We start from the raw sequence: 17,340 nt of genomic DNA, 5'->3' as shown, positions 1-17,340 counted from the left end.
TGAGTAAAGATGTTGAGCATCCTTTCATGTGTTTGTTGGCAGTCTGTATATCTTCTGTGGAGAAATGTCTGTTTAGGTCTTCTGCCCATTTTTGGATTGGGTTGTTTGTTTTTTTGCTATTGAGCTGCATGAGCTGCTTATAAATTTTGGAGATTAATCCTTTGTCAGTTGCTTCATTTGCAAATATTTATTCCCATTCTGAAGGTTGTCTTTTGGTCTTGTTTATGGTTTCCTTTGCTGTGCAAAAGCTTTTAAGTTTCATTAGGTCCCATGTGTTTATTTTTGTCTTTATTTCCATTTCTCTAGGAGGTGGGTCAAAAAGGATCTTGCTGTGATTTATGTCATAGAGTGTTCTGCCTATGTTTTCCTCTAAGAGTTTGATAGTGTCTGGCCTTACATTTAGGTCTTTAATCCATTTTGAGCTTATTTTTGTGTATGGTGTTAGGGAGTGATCTAATCTCATACTTTTACATGTCCCTGTCCAGTTTTCCCAGCACCACTTATTGAAGAGACTGTCCTTTCTCCACTGTACATTCCTGCCTCCTTTATCAAAGATAAGGTGACCATATGTCCGTGGGTTTATCTCTGGGCTTTCTATCCTGTTCCATTGATCTATCTTTCTGTTTTTGTGCCAGTACCATACTGTCTTGATTACTGTAGCTTTGTAGTATAGTCTGAAGTCAGGGAGCCTGATTCCTCCAGCTCCATTTTTCGTTCTCAAGATTGCTTTGGCTATTCGGGGTCTTTTGTGTTTCCATACAAATTGTGAAATTTTTTGTTCTAGTTCTGTGAAAAATGCCAGTGGTAGTTTGATAGGGATTGCATTGAATCTGTAGATTGCTTTAGGTAGTAGAGTCATTTTCACAATGTTGATTCTTCCAATCCAAGAACATGGTACATCTCTCCATCTATTTGTATCATCTTTAATTTCTTTCATCAGTGTCTTATAATTTTCTGCATACAGGTCTTTTGTCTCCTTAGGTAGGTTTATTCCTAGATATTTTATTCTTTTTGTTGCAATGGTAAATGGGAGTGTTTCCTTGATTTCACTTTCAGATTTTTCATCATTAGTATATAGGAATGCCAGAGATTTCTGTGCATTAATTTTGTATCCTGCTACTTTACCAAATTCATTGATTCATTGATTCATTGAGGCCTAGGAAAATGAAATGACCTGCCTAAAGCCTCAAACTATTAAACCTGGGGTTGCTAACTGCTAGTTTCAGGCTTTTTACATTGTGCAACTCTGCCTCCCTACTAAGTTCATTTAACGTTGAAAATGTTATAGAGTTTACTGGTAGAAATAGATATATCACTCATCTTCTCTTAAACATTCAACTTGTAATTCTGATGAGTTAGGTATCAAAAAAAAAACCTTTGGAAAAGTGGCTAAGGAGAAAATATTCTGAGGAGATTTCTTGTACTGTCTCCTATTTGCTTTTCTCAATTCTTTTTTTTTTTTTTTTTTTTTTGCGGTACACGGGCCTCTCACTTTTGTGGCCTCTCCCATTGTGGAGCACAGGCTCCGGACGTACAGGCTCAGCAGCCATGGCTCACGGCGTAGCTGCTCCGCGGCATGTGGGATCTTCCCGGACCGGGGCTCGAACTCGCGTCCCCTGCATCGGCAGGCGGACTCTCAACCACTGCGCCACCAGGGAAGCCCTCAATTCTTTTAAAGAAAGTAAAATGGAAAAAGCTCTTTCTATACAACGTGAATAATGGCAGCATCTGATGACGCCCATCCATCGGAGGGCTGGAGCTGGCTCGTACTTTGCAAGCTAGTTCTTAAAGCCATGATTAAGAACTACATTACAGACATTCACAATTTAAGAAGTTAAAAAACAAAGGCAATAAATATTGAAAACTCATTATTTCCTAATTATCATACTACATTTTACTATTATCTATGCTCCTTAAGTTAGGTCTATTGTGTTGTACACTGGAGATAATATTGTGCCTCTCTTCCTAATTCCACACTTAGTGAATTCATGTGGGTAGTTTAAAATTGGCCACGGAGGGAGGATTTATACAACTGATATTGACAAACACTACAAAACATCCCCCCTCCCAAAGAGCAGGTTGTGAAGTATTTACCAGCACACTACTAACCATGTCCCATTCATTTTTTCTTTTATGGATTCATTAATCACATCTTTCCTGAGTGCCCAGAGTGTGTAGTGTGCTGCCACGTGCCATCAGGGAAAAGGACAGTGTACCTGTCTGTCACCTCCTCTTCCCTCTTTAGCCTCCTCCTCCATTCTCCGCCCTTTCTGAAGAGACTATATTCATTTTTTTTTTAATTGGAGTATGATTGCTTTGCAATGTTGTGCTAGTTTCTGCTGTGTAACGAAGTGAATCAGCTATATGTATACACATATCCCCTCCCTATTGGACCTCCACCACCCCCCCATCCCACCCATCTAGGTCATCACAGAGCACCAAGCTGAGCTACTGTGCTGTACCACAGGTTCCCACTAGCTATCTATTTTACACATGGTAGTGTATCTATGACAAACCTAATCTCCCAATTCATCCCACCCTCCCCTTGCCCCTGTGTCCACATGTCCGTTCTCTACGTCTACGTCTCTATTCCTGCCCTTCACATAGGTTCATCTGTACCATTTTTCTAGATTCCACATATATGCATTAATATACGATATTTGTTTTTCTCTTTCTGGCTTACTTCACCCTGTATGACAGACTCTAGGTCCATTCACATCTCTACAAATGACCCAATTTCATTCCTTTCTATGGCTAATATTCCATTGTATATATGTACCACATCTTCTTTATCCATTCATCTGTCTATAGACACTTAGGTTGCTTCCATGTCCTGGCTGTGGTAAATAGAGCTGCAATGAACACTGGGGTGCATGTGTGAGAAAATATTTGCAAATGAAGCAACGGACAAAGGATTAATCTCCAAAATATACAAACAGCTCATGGAGCTCAATATCAAAAAAACAAACACCCAATTAAAAAATGGGTGGAAGACCTAAATAGACATTTCACCAAAGAAGATATACAGATGGCCAAGAGGCACATGAAAAGATGCTCAACATCACTAATCATTAGAGAAATGCAAATCAAAACTACAGTGAGGTGTATCACCTCACACCAGTCAGAATGGCCATCATCAAAAAAATCTACAAACAATATATGCTGAAGAGGGTGTGGAGAAAAGGGAACCTTCTTGCACCGTTGGTGGGAATGTAAATTGATACAGCCACTATGAAGAACAGTATGGAGGTTCCTTAAAAAACTAAAAATAGAACTACCATATGACCCAGCAATCCCACTACTGAGAAAACCATAATTCAAAAGAGACTATATTCACTTCTGAGGCCCTTGTAATCCCTTTCTTTCTATTTTCACTTTTCTAGGTCTTTGTCCTCAGCTTTCTGTGCCTGCTTCCAGTTTCTCCCTGCATCCCTCCACTATGTTCTTTAAATAACAGAACTTAAAGAGAAAGAATGCAGTGCTGTTATTCTTAGCATTGATAGCAAAAGAAAAGTACAGCTACATGTCTTAGAAAAATCTTTTGAGTAGTTAATAAATCTGTAAAATAATTTATAATTAGTTTGTATGCCAAATGATTCTAAAAGTCTCCTTCTTGGGCAGGTTAACATTTTCTTAAATTGCAGTATTATTAATGTACTTCAAAGCATTCCTCTTTTTATTACCATAGACACCTCTTTTTTCAGAATCTCAGATCTTCCTTTCAGGGCCAGAAGGGCTCCACCAAATTCTGTTCTCAAGATAACTGCCTATGTTACCATTCATCAACAAATGTTTACTGAGCGCTGCCATGTTTACTGCAGACGCCGGGAATGATGTGGGCAACAAGGGACACAGATCCTGCTTCATTACTCTCTTCATCTTCCAGCATTCAAGGTCAACTCTTGTTAAAAGCGTAAGGAAACTGCATCTTCCCTTAAACACAGAGCCCAGATCCTCTTAGACTGGCAGCGAAGGAAGACTCCTCACAAGGGCAGGGTCTGCTGGACCTCAGAGTCTCATCTCCTGGCCCTAAGATCCACTTCCCCTGTGGAGGGTCCTTGCCTCCTACCCAAGTATCCACAGTCAGACCTCTCTCCAAAAGGCACTAGTCTTCCTTTCAAAGACTCCTCTCTTCAAAACCCCCTGCAAGTGAAGACTTTGTTGGGGATGTTTAGACCAGAATTTGCCAAGGGAACAACTTGCTGCCTGACAGGGCTAGCTGTTGGCCACGTGACCTGTGTATCTGCATGGGGCTCTGTGTTCAGAAGGGCTGAATGCTTGGTTTAAGGCTCTGCTGTCACTGCCTTGAAATTCTTAATAATTTCTGAACAAGGAGTCCATTTTCATTTTGTAGTGGGTCCCACAAATTATGTGTACAGTCCTGCTGCCAGACCCTCCAGCCTTCAGAGAATGGATTACTTGTGTATAGGCTGTGGGCTTTCACAGTGGTGTCTCCTTTTTCCAGACGCTTGGCTTTAAGACAGGTGCTGTCTTAACCCCATTACGTAGGAACACAGCCCTCGATATCTTCTTACAGCACTGGGATTCCACTCCCCTTCATTTCTCCCTCTAAGTTCTGTGGTCTTCCCTGAGGCCCATCTCTTCCTTGGGTACCCAACCCTGGGAATGGTGTCTGATTTCAGAAGCATGGTAGCTATCCACAAAGCCTTACAGTCCTAAGTACAATATCCCTAAAAGAGCATGGGCCACACAAGGATAATGTGGACACACACACACACACACACTCCAGCAGAGGGGATCCCCTACCATAGATCTGTGGGGGAAATCCTCTGAGGTGAAGAGGGCAGTATCAGCATCCCTATCATGCAAATAAGAAAACGCAGAGACCCAAGGACTGCAGAATCTGCTCTTATTATATAGCAGAAAACTGTCTTCCGCCTCTCTGTTCCCTTTAAAGTAAAACAAAACAGGAAGCTCAAACTTTGTTACTCACCTGCTCTGTGACTTTGGGTAAATCATTTACCCTCCCTGGTCTTCTGATTTTTCCTCCCAAGAAACAAAGGGTTTGGAAGGGATGAGTTTAACAATCCCCTCTGGGTCTAAACTTCTCTTACACTAAGGAATTCCATCAGATTAGCACTAAATGAGTGTTCTTACAAGGAGAGATTAATGTGTAAGGAAGTAAAGACAATTGCAGTGGGGGGGAAATTAGTGCCTGAGGTGAATCTCAATTGTTAAGTGCTTATAAGCCCCCAGTTGTAAATAGTCTGGAACTCTTTCAAGATGGCTGCCTCACATTCCACTGCCTATTACTGTGAAAAGCAATTCTCTCATTCAAAGCCATGAAATTTCTTTGAAAAGACACCGACACTTAAGAAAGAGTCTACTGATGAGCTTTCAATCTGCCCGGACATCAGGGAGCCCACAGAAATCACATTCTGAAAAAATTAACCAAGGGCAGCCGAGGAAAAGTGTCACAAAGAATTCTCTTTTCTTCTATTATAATGATCACATAAGAGAGCTGTAAGGAGAAAGAAACAAATGAAAAGGGTACAAGAACAAGGGCACGGGAAGTGGTGTTCTGCATGTGTCAGGTCGAATGTGAAGAGACGGGTGTAGATTAAGAGGAAAATGGACACCACTTGTTAGCAGATTAAGCAGAAAATGTATCCGTCAGGATGCTCATAATTGCTCTATCAAATGGCTAAGGAAGCTATTTAGTTCTTTGTTTCTTCAGTTAACCATGAAGGGTCAATGTTAGACATGAAAAGAAAAAAGTTGGTAAATTATATAGAACTGTGGAGTTTATTACTGATCCGTGCTGAGGGGTTATCCTGGGAGTTACTGCAGGAGCAGCTTTGAGCAAATTCCAAATTTTCAAATGGGTTCTCCATTTCTTTCCTCCATTCAGCTTCTGATATCGTGCATACATAATTTCTCACAGTTACCATTATTGCGTTAGCTTGAGTAGTCCTCTGGCTCTCTGCAGGAGGATACTCATTTTGCATTTGTAATTACTAAACTTAAAAGGAATCAGTTAATTCTGTTTCTGTTTCAGGGTCTCATTTACTAGAATGATGTCTTAAGGAAAGAGATAGGAACTGAATTTTATTTTGGCATGAAATCCAATTAGTCTTAATCTCAGTATCTCATTGGTATATGTAACTAATGTTTGTAGAGAAGAAGGGTATGTTTTTTCCCTCCTGAAGTTTCTTTTCACTTCATTAAATATTTACTGGAGTTTAGTAAATTTGTCCTGCTGATAAGTTCAGAAGCAGAATCTCTCCTTCTCTAATCTTGTGTTTACATAGAAAAGTGTGAGTTGGAGAGGTGACAATTATACAGGTAATTAAATTAAGATACGTGGTCCAAACAGATCATTCCAGTAATTTAGGCTCATGCAGTTAAAGAGCTCAAGTTAACTGGATAAGCTCTTCCCTCTGCCTTGTATAGCTGGTAAATTTTATAGAAATATCAGTTTTACTTGTCATACTCAGTAATAGTTGAGTATATTTATTTTAAAATCAAGTATAGTGGGCTGCCCTGGTGGCGCAGTGGTTGAGAGTCCGCCTGCCGATACAGGGGACACGGGATCGTGCCCCGGTCCGGGAGGATGCCACATGCCGCAGAGTGGCTGGGCCCGTGAGCCATGGCCGCTGAGCCTGCGCGTCTGGAGCCTGTGGTCCTCAACGGGAGAGGCCACAACAGTGAGAGGCCCGCGTACCGCAAAAAAATAAATTAATTAATTAAAAAAAAAATCAAGTATAGTATTAACTACCAGATAGGAAGTCAACTTTTAAATCTAATTTCCTGTCTCACAAATTTTGTTTTTGTTTTTGGTGAGGATCAAAGAAATGATGTATATAAAAAAATACCTTAATGCCACAAATAGATTAAAAGTATGGTGGTACTTTGATCATTAACTTTTATTTCATTGTAGTTTTCATTCCTCTGTCTGCAGCGACTTTTTCCTTGCCTTTAACCTCTATAACACTAAGTTATATATTTCTTTTATAATCTGAAGATGATGCTGATTTTAACATTAAAGTGAAGAATTAAACCATTAGCAGACTGATTGCACAGAAATGTGAATGTACCATGTTCAAATCTCAAAGTTGGACTCAGAAAATTCAACACATTTAACATAAAATTTAAGTGAATTTGTATCAGAACAACCTAGAAACTTTAGAGAAAGATTTCCTATTATCTACTTAATCATCATAAAAAGTTTTCATAAAGCTACTATCTATTTGTGTAGCACTTTGCAGTTTTTAAAGCTCTAGCTTAAACATTGTTTCACTGGAGTTTAACAGCAAAGATATGAGAGACAATAACTATTGTATTCTCTATTCTCTAAATGAGGAAGCCAATGCCTGGTCCAGGTACAGTCCTAGGTCCACTTAGCTAATGACTGGCAGAGTTCAAAATAGAATCTAGCTAGTATTGACCGTCAGTATTTGTGGGAAAATTCATCCTCTTTCTATGAAGATTTGGCATTAATTTTAGTACCAGGACTAGATACTCATTCATCAGTGCAAATCTAATCCTTGGGTGCTATATGTTTTGAAAGAGTGCTAAAGTGATTTTTGTCAAAGTATAGCGCTTGGAAGAAAAGAAAGCGGTATAAAGTAATTTACAAGTGTTAATATCCTTTCTGTCTCTCTCTGGTTGGATCATCAGTTCTTCCCAGAAAAATATCCTGATAGGATGACAATATCTTCATCAAGGGTAGAAAAAGAGGACAGAAACCAGTTAATTAAAATAATTCCTGAGAATAACAATCATTATGCCAATTACAAATTTGGCACATTAACTCCAATCACTTTCTCCCAGCTACTATGTACATTTTGGGTCAGGGTATTCATTCTAGTGTGATCCCTCAGCACCTCCTAGGTTAGGCATTATTTTTGTTATTACTGTTTTACAAAACATTGCTTATTTAGATTTATCTGCATTTATCAATATCACCCAAAATTCCATTATCTGAGGCCGTTGAGGTTTTTTGTTTTACTCATAGTGTCTTATTTCCTTGTTTGTTCCGTGATTCTTCATTCTGGGTTGTTCGTTTTCTAATGAACTTTATTTAACCCAGGAAGCCTGTTTTGTTTTTTTTTTAAATAAAATCAGTTTAATAAATCAATTAAAAATATATGCAGTACACGTGCAACTGTCAGACACCTAAGTTTGCTTTCAAGTTTTCTCGATTATTAGGAACAATGCAATACATATCCTTGTATGTCTTCTACTACAAACAGCCACTATCTGATTCAAACACAAACTGAGTAGTAAGATCATCATGTCGTAAAAAGCATGACTTTTTTTTTATTGGAGTATAGTTGATTTACAATGTTGTGTTAATTTCTGCTGTACAGCAAAGTGAATCAGTTATACGTGTACATAGATCCACTCTTTTTGAGATTTCCTTCCCATTTAGCAGGAAGCCTGCGTTTAAGTTGAGTCTTTCAAAGGAGTTATAGATTTGCTTCTGCCCGTTGCCTGAGGGCATGCTCCTCTGGGATAATGCTTGAGGTTTTTTGGACCACATCTGTAGCATGAATTAGAACACCAAACTCAAGGGAGGACCTATTTGTGATTATGAATCCTCAGGGAATTTTGTCTTCTCACTGTGCCAAAATTGATTTCCTTGTGGAATATTAGGGTTTATTTCTAATTCATTCTTACAATAACAGTATAGTCTTCTAGAATACTACTTTTATGAGTGTTTCTTATTAGATTCCTTGCACTGACCAGTTCCCGTGCTTTTTCTCAAAGCTAAGCCCACATAACCATCAAAGTGCAAGCTAAAGGATTCTAGGATTTGGCAGAAGTTCTCGGAGTAATATTCTCTTGGGAACTTTCTAATCATTCCTCATTTTATTTCATTTTTGGGCTCCACTGATTCCCTCCTTTCAAGTAGCCTCATAGATATAGTTATATACTTATAGAGATGGACATATAGTTTAGTTACTTCACCATACATTTTAGTTATTTCAGTAGTGAGTGTGATACAGGGTACTTATTTGACCACACTGCCAGAAATGAAAGTCTCCTTTATTTTATTCGTTTCCCCTTAGACTCATATAAATTTCTTGCCCATCTGTTTAATCAGTCACTCAGCAAGGACGAAATTTGTCCTTTTATAGACAAATTTTGTGTCTTTGTTTCATCTTGTAAAGTGGCTTATTTCAATTTACAAGGAAAAAATGAAATGGTTCCATTTGAAATGTATTCTGATATGATATAGTAAGGGCACAGTAGGTGGGGAAGAATTCTTCATTTCCTCCATGACCTTTGCCCCTGGTGTTCCTCCTGTGATTATGTTATGTTACAGAGCAAAATGATTTTGCAGATTGTAATTAAGGTTGCTAAACAGTTGACCTAAAAATAAGGAGATCACCCAGGTGGGCCTAATCTGATCAGAGGAGCTCTTTAAAAGCAGGGAGTTTTCTCCAGCTGGTAGCAAAAGGGATGGTTAGAGAGATTCCAAGCAAGAGAAGGATCTGATGTGCTGTTGAGAGCTTAAGGTACAAGGACTTGGAGAACAACTTCTGGGAAGTGAGAGCAACCTCTGGCCAGCAACCAGAAAGAACACAGGGACCTCATTCCTACAACCACAAGGAACTAGATTCTGTCAACCACGAATGAACTTGGAAGTAGATCCTTCCCCAGACTCTCTAGATAAGAGCCCAGTCAAACTGATGGCTTGATTTCAGCCTTGTGAGATTCTCCAGAGAGAATCCTGTTGAGCCCACCTGGACTTCTGACCTACAGAACTGTGAGTTACTAAATCGGTATTAAGTTGCGATGCTGGCAAGTCATTTGTTATGCAGCATTAGAAAACCAATACAGACATATTTCCCCATCATCTGTAGCTTAAAGAAAACAAAAAAGCAGGAGTGATTTCTTTCTTCTCTTAGAATACTGAGTACCAAACAGGGAAGGCTTGCCTTCAAGAGACACATTGTACCCCTGACAATGCCAGCTCTATGCTCAAACTTTGAACCGAGAGGATGATGCAACTGAGTTTGCTATTGGCAAGAAAAGGTCAATTTAGTGAAATGTCAGATACTTTTCAGTGAAAAGGCAGATCATTATATCTGACACTAAGTCAGTACTCCGAGTTATAATGTACAAACTACTGTCTTCATATTACTCCCTCGGAAGCCGACCCCTCTGCATCTTTTTCTCAAGCTAAAGCCATGTTCCCTAACGCCCACCTCTGGAAGTGGGCTTCTTTCCCTGATGATGCACCAGGCCTCTGCAGCAAAGTGGAACACTGTTCATTTAACTAGCTGTTGACATTCCCTCACCCCGATTTCTCCTTAATCACCTTTCCAGCTTCCTTTCATATGATATGTCCATACAGACCCTAAATTTGGCAAATATTTAGTTTCCAAAATATGCCAGATACTTTGCTAATTTCCTTCATGCCTTTCCTTCTACTCATGATGTCCTTTCTTTATGTCCACTTGTAGAAATTGTCCTTATTCTTCAATATTCAGCTCTGAGCTCACTTCCCCCAAGAACCTTTTCTAGATTCTTCCAGGCAGAATTGTATATTCCCTCTTCTGTGTTTCCGAAGTGTTCAAAATCAGGTTTTGCTCTCTGTTGTGTAAAAGCCTGCTTTGCCCATGAGGTTGTTAAGTTACATTAAGAACAACTGTTCAGGGGCTTCCCTGGTGGCACAGTGGTTGAGAGTCCGCCTGCTGATGCAGGGGACACGGGTTCGTGCCCCGGTGCGGGAAGATCCCATATGCCGTGGAGCGGCTGGGCCCGTGAGCCATGGCCGCTGAGCCTGCGTGTCCGGAGCCTGTGCTCCGCAACGGGAGAGGCCACGTCAGTGAGAGGCCCGCATATCGGAAAAAAAACAAACAACTGTTCATATAAATACATTTATAAACATATACATACATATATATATATTTATAAACTCCTCAAAACCTGGCACAGTTCATTAGTAGATGTTTGTGGAAATGAGGTTCCAATCTAGTGAGATAAGCAAGATAATCAGGTGATGCAACACTGTTTTCCTTTTCCTTTAACTATGTGAATTGGCATATTGCTCATTACTTTCTCTTTCAATTGGATTGTGCAGACTTGGCATTTCTCCCAAACTTCTATAATACATGAGTCAACCACCACAGTCCATCCTCAATTGTTTCAAAGCCAGGTTATTTCCACATCATCTCCCTGTCTTGTGTCCATAATATCCTCCCTGTGACCATAATATCCTCACAATCTGATACATGTCTACATACTAAAACGTCATTCAGCTGTCTAAAAATTGTTTTTACTGAACCACTCTCTACCTCAAAACCCAGCAATGTCTGTCCATAGCCTAGAGTTGCTTTGTCCAATACTGTAGTTACTGGTCACTAGCCATTAGCACATTGCTGCAAGTGTTAAATACCCACAGATTTTAAAGACATAGTATGAAAAAAGGAATGTAAAATATTTCATTAAAATGTTTTGTATTGATTATATTGACTATATGTTGAAATGAAATGATACATTGCCTACACTGGGTAAAAGAAAATATATCACTAAAATTAATTCACTTGTTTCTTTTTACCTTTTTAAATGAGGCCACTTAAGTCTTAAAATTATGTATATGGCTTGCATTATACGCTACAGACAGTGCTAGCCAAAGGCATAAAGTCCCAACACCAGCATTTGGCAACGTGATTCACACTTGACCTCAATCTCCTTTAATGGCCTCATCTTTCATGTCTCACACATGAAATGTCCATATGGTCAGTACTTTTTCACATATCCTGTTCTTAGTCTTTTCCTCTGCCCATACTATTTCTTGTATGACCTTCTCTTCTTCCACTTTGCTTCAAAATCGTATCCCTTCTTCCAGGCTCATTTTAGCACCACTGCCTAAAAGAAATCTTTTCTGATCCCATCAAGTGAAAGGATTTTTTTTTTTCTAAAGAAAGGATTCTGACATGTAATTATTTGTGAATATCTTTTGTCTCTTCTATTACAAAGTACTTAGAGGGTAAGGACTGTTTAATATATCTGCACATGCCACCACAAATAGCGAAGTGACTCCCCTCAAAGACTCTCAAGGTGTGATGCATAAATGAATGGAGGAATGCTATTTAGGAAATAAGTTATAGACGTGCATATGTGTATACATTATAGACATTGTAATGTCTCTCTATACATATTCATAAATATTATTTTATAATTTAATGAATAGGAGAGATCAGCATGAAGACTCCCTGAGTCTTTGGAGGAGAATATAGGATGAAACTCTGCAGAGAGGAAAAAAGAGACATTAGAACTGAAAGGGACTGGAGAGAGCATCATGCCCATTTCCCCCTTCTTACAGATGCAGGAGTTCCAGATGGAGAATTTGAGTGATCCCTGCTAGGGATGTGTGAAGTATACTGCTATATCTTTTGTGCTCAGTACAGGACCTGACACTTAGAGGTCAATAAACATTGGTCCAATGAATGAATGAATGAATAACAATGCAATGCACACCTAGGGAACTGAAACTAGACGACATAGCTCCTGATTCGCAGGGTAGTAAGATTTTCACTCTGCCATGTAGAAAGGGGCAGGAAAGTTGGGAAGCAATGTTTAAAGTATTCTTATTAGCCAACTTTGGCGTTATTCATTCAACAGTTTTTCTGGCAATGGCATTTAGGCATATGTGGTTATACAAGAGTAAATTACACTTCCCCTCCTGTTCAGGTGACCCTCTCCAAGTTGGTTAGGGTTTATTTATCTTGCTGCCCTTTATCTGGGCAGAAGAGTATGTGCTTTTGGTAACTTTCAAAATAGCAGTGATGGATTTCATTGATTCCCCCATTCTTTCTTGTTCTGGTCCCTTCTGTACCCTTATCTGTTGCTTGATATTTTACAGAGCATTTCTCCCACACATATTACATCATAAAATCCTCAAAGCCAAGTCACTAGGTATTATGAGCACCTCCACTTAGAAATGTGATACTCAGGGAAGTGAACTAAGACTGGTCAAACATCATACAGCTAAGACGGGTCAGAGCTGGATGGATCTTCTATATTATTTCCAAATAACTATACTTGCTTCCTCCATTATTTCCCATTATCACTGTGAAGAAGAGTACACATTCATTATAGCTGGGGCAAGAGGTATTATCTGTGGCCAGTGGACAGAAGAAAGCCGTCGGTCAACCTCATGGGGCAGAGCTGAGCTCAGAGGCCAGGAGGTCTCTGGAGAAGGAGAAAAGCAGCCTGATGAACAAAGCCTCCAAATATGAGAAGGAGCTGCAGTTGCTTCGGCAGGAGAACCGGAAGAACATGCTGCTGTCTGTGGCCATCTCCCTCCTTCTGACCCTCATCTACGCCTACTGGACCCTGTGAGCCTGAGATTTCTCCAGTCAGCACAGGCTTCCCCTCAGCTCCGTGGTCACGGCCAAGGAGGCCCTTCAAGCCTCAAGAGGACCAAGGTACAAGGGCCATTTCTCCCTGACCCAGACATCGGAGCAGGGCTTCCTGTCAGCTCAGCCCCTCTCGCCTCCCATTGCTGCTGTGGGGCTTGAGTCCCCAGAAGGACTTCGTGCTGGCTTAGCCCAAGGGAAAGGCAATAAAGACTACCCTGGCTGGAAAAAAAAAAAAATCACCAGCTAATTTCTTATTTTTCAGAATATTCTCTTCAAAACACGATTTTTGGGGTTTAGTATGTGTGGAAAGAAAATAGCTTTTCTTTTTTCAATAGTTTTATCCAATATAACAACAACTAGAACCATTGCTAAATGGCTCCCCCAAACTTCATATGGGGTGTACTCTTGCTCCATTTCTGAAACTCCAGTGATGAGGAGACAGCAATTGACATTTTCTTGGGAACTCTGTACAGGTGGATTCCCCCCACCCCCTGCTAAAGATTAGGGGACTTATGAAAGCTTGGAGATTTTGAAATGAGGTTTAGGCTTAATGATTTTTTTTTAAGAAGTTGAAAAGAATGCAGGGTATGATTTTAAATAGGATAGATAAGTAGAACAAAATTCATAAATCTTAGTTGAGGTAGTTTACACAGGAGATCTATTCATCTCACACATTTTCCATCTGTATAAGGCAATTTGCTTGTTATTTAGATGGGACTGACACAATTTGACAATCTGGTTTATTAGCATACTTTGTAACTAATTCTATGTAAAATGCCAGCAGTATTTTTCCCACCTCTTATTTTAGCAAGGGGAATTTTTCTGAAGCTGTAAATGAATGTCCCCAAAGTTCTCTCCCTCCCCTCTTTTCTTCCTCTCTGCTCTTATCTTGAACATACTAATGAAAGCAAAATTTAGAACATCAAATATTACTGGAAAGCCATGCATCAAATATTACACCAAATATTACTGGCCACGCATATCATTGTGGGTATGCCACTCTCTTAGCTTTAGGAAGCTTGAGTAAATGTCTACTATCCCTTTATGTTACCGCCCTGCTCCTCCCATCGCCCCTGCTTCCCTTTTGGGTGTGATGGGTAGACTGAAAAAAGTGCCACTGAAATAAAAGGAAGCAGTTCCAAAATATGTGGACTTGCATTATGAAATCCTTGTGTTTAAAAGTAGTGTTTCTTAACAGAAAGAACCTATTAAGTGAACAAGAAGAAAATCATAATGAAGTCATCTTGCTAATTAACTTGGACGGAACTAACACTGCTGCAGCTAAAACTCACAACAAAACTGCCTTCTTGGCGGAATTTTGTTGAATCATAATCTCCTGTTTCTTCGGTATCCACATGTCTAGCTATTTCAAGAATGTTTATATCAAACTTTCATTGTAAATGCTAATACTGAGTTATTTAGGAGAAATAAGTGACAAATACTTTCCGTGTGTGTGTGTGTGTGTGTGTGTGTGTGTGTGTGTGTAAGTATCACCTTCATTTCAGGGGGCCTAATTATAACGCTACTTTCTATTTTAGTCTTTACTTATTCTTCAGTTCTTCCAGGATTGGGTAGTTTTTAACAATGAAACAAACAGTGCTCCAGTGTCTAATTAAGATTTTCTTGTAGGATTAATAAATGTCTCATTTATTTATTGTAGACATTAATAAATGTCTCATGTCTCATTAGCCCCCACTGAACTAGAGATGTTACTCTTCACCTTGGCCTTCTAATCTGGAGACAAGTTTGTGGATCAAGTATTGAAGGGTATTGAGCAAAGAGTTTGATTAAAGCCACTGAGTCTTCAGATGTTAGTCCCATATTATTGATTCAAATGCACTTCTCTATATAAATGCTTAGATGTGTCTTTTCAAATGTACAAAGCAATGGTCTGGAATGACCATCAGAGGAAACCATCATCTTGGCCTTCCCTGGCAAAGAAAGTAGAAAGCATCTTTGCATTCTGCCTGAATTACTTCTGTTTCTATGACAGATTTTTTTTTTTCATGCTGGGGAAGAAGCAATGAGACCAGAGCACAGCCACCAGAGAGAACTCTTGTCAGTTTTCTGGTAAAGACTTGCAGGAGGTTATGCCATGCACGTTTGGGGCAACGTTCTCTGAGAGGAGTGGGCTCAGTTTCACAATGACATGGCAGATGGTAAAACCATTCAGTTCCAAACTCTTGCTCAGTTAAAAACACCCTAGACTTTTCTCTTTGTTTTTCAAAATGACATGATTTAGTAGGCCAAAAAAAAAAAAAAAATCAGTGATGAAGAAATTAAAAGCCGGAGTCATCTCTTAGATCCTCAATCACACCTTTATAAAATTAAAGAGCTGGCCAGATAATCTCTTAGGTCCTTCCAGTTTTAAAATTCACATGCTTTTACTTGAGTGGTATCATCCATGCCTCGCTCCAGAAAGCCAAGATGTTATTCTTTGTTTTTGCATCCCCATGCCTCCCATCCAGTGGGTGCTCAAGAAATATTTGTTGAAGGAATGGATGAAGTGGGGCCGTGAAGTGCATTGTAATAGCAAGTGCCAGCTGAGTTTATGATGAGCTCAGCAGTGGGAAGACTTTCCCCAAGTCGTTCATAACATCATTGGAGAAATTAGCTTACATCAACTGAAACTTTGCAAACCCACAGCACAACAAAGAATGAGGCAGACTCTACAGATCACAATAGCTTAGAGGTCATGCAGCTCTCAGGGACAATTGGGTAGCCATTTTGGTTTTGGCAGATGGAAAAATAAAAATAACGATAAAAATCAATAAGTATGTGTATACTTGCTAGATGTCAGGCATTTCATATATATGTAATCATATTTAATCCTTATAACACCATGAGATAGATATGATTATCCACATTTTACAGATAAGTGAACTGAGGCTTGGGGAAGGTCAATAAGTGGTCCAAAGTCACACAGCCAACAAATGGTGGAAGAGGAATTTGAACCCAAGACTGACTGGCTTTAAAGACAATGATCCTCCACATGCACCTAGCTGCTTAGATTGAAAGTACACTATGTCATGGGAAAACCGGGGTCTCAGGCAGAGCACCCTCTCTTATCAAGCTGTTCTCTCATCAAGCACGTGAATATGCACCTGTCTGCTCTTTTGGATCACCCGCCCATCCCTATAATGCCTGAGAAGATCCTCACACATGACCTCTCTTGCCCTCTGGGATTTTGTTTTCTTGGATGCTTTCTGTCTGCCCATCTCTGCTTATCTCAACCCTTGATACTTACATTTGTCCAGGCTAAGCAACCTAGCTTGGCTCTAGGGATTGGTTTTGACTTCTAGGATGTGATGACGTTAGTGCTCATTATACCCACCCTCTTCCAACCTTCTGTCTCTGCCTTCTCTGCTACCTTCTGAGTCCTGTTATAGATTTGTTTTGTTGTTCTCCTTTTCTGTCATCTACATAGAATCTGGCTTTCCCCTCATTCTTTACCTGGGTTCTCCATCCTCCAATATCTATTCATTGTGACTTAGGGCATTTATGATGATGACAGGGGCATGGACAACCCAAGTACAATATGAGCAGAGATAAGGAAACAGACACAAGCTTGCCTTGTGTAGGAACCAGGAGGGAATTACTGGAGAGAGAAAAGATGATTTGTACTCAAGAATGGAAGTGAGATTGAATGGAATATATATGAGACGATAGATCTTGTAAAAAGCCAGACATGGGTGTGTATAGATGGTAGCATAGGAAACGGAACAGCAGCACAAATGATTGAAAAAAATAAACTGTTTGTTAAAAGTTGTACATGTAGAAGAAAAATTCAATCTTGAATAGGACTGACAGAGTGGGGAGGAAATATTAGAATAAGGACACCAGGTAGGGGGCTGATGCTGATTTATCCAGACATGAGGCACTGACAGCTTCCCCTAGAGTACACGTTGTGTGAATGGAGGAAAAGGGGTAAGTAGAGCAGGTATTTTGAAGAAAAGGTCGTTAGGACTTGGAAGAAAGACTGGATATAATATGTGACATT

General features: G+C 39.7%; 2 protein-coding genes across 9 annotated transcripts in view; one reads left to right on the top strand and one right to left on the bottom strand.

Annotated features, from left to right (window-relative positions):
- Positions 1-17,340, bottom strand: part of HS3ST5 (heparan sulfate-glucosamine 3-sulfotransferase 5) — a 282,552-nt gene that overhangs the window by 15,900 nt on the left and 249,312 nt on the right. The gene's annotated exons all lie outside the window — the stretch shown is intronic.
- LOC132499839 (coiled-coil domain-containing protein 167-like) lies at positions 3,809-13,422 on the top strand. Its single transcript, XM_060114538.1, has 2 exons — positions 3,809-3,913; positions 13,078-13,422. Exons 1-2 carry the CDS (start codon positions 3,809-3,811, stop codon positions 13,318-13,320), a joined length of 348 nt encoding a protein of 115 aa, XP_059970521.1. The 3' UTR covers positions 13,321-13,422.

This window comes from Mesoplodon densirostris, chromosome 12 (genome assembly GCF_025265405.1).
Source record: "Mesoplodon densirostris isolate mMesDen1 chromosome 12, mMesDen1 primary haplotype, whole genome shotgun sequence".
Taxonomy (NCBI): Eukaryota; Metazoa; Chordata; class Mammalia; order Artiodactyla; family Ziphiidae; genus Mesoplodon; species Mesoplodon densirostris.
Note: the sequence above shows the minus strand (reverse complement) of the source record. Positions and strands in the feature narration are given on the sequence as shown.

What these genes read in the sequence shown, in the direction of transcription:
- LOC132499839 (XM_060114538.1), top strand. Translation starts at nt 3,809, where the DNA reads ATGTTTACTGCAGACGCCGGGAATGATGTGGGCAACAAGGGACACAGA. An exon ending in GGTCAACTCTTGTTAAAAGC is followed by an intron (nt 3,914 to 13,077) that starts GTAAGGAAACTG and finishes CATTCATTATAG; the next exon opens with CTGGGGCAAGAGGTATTATC.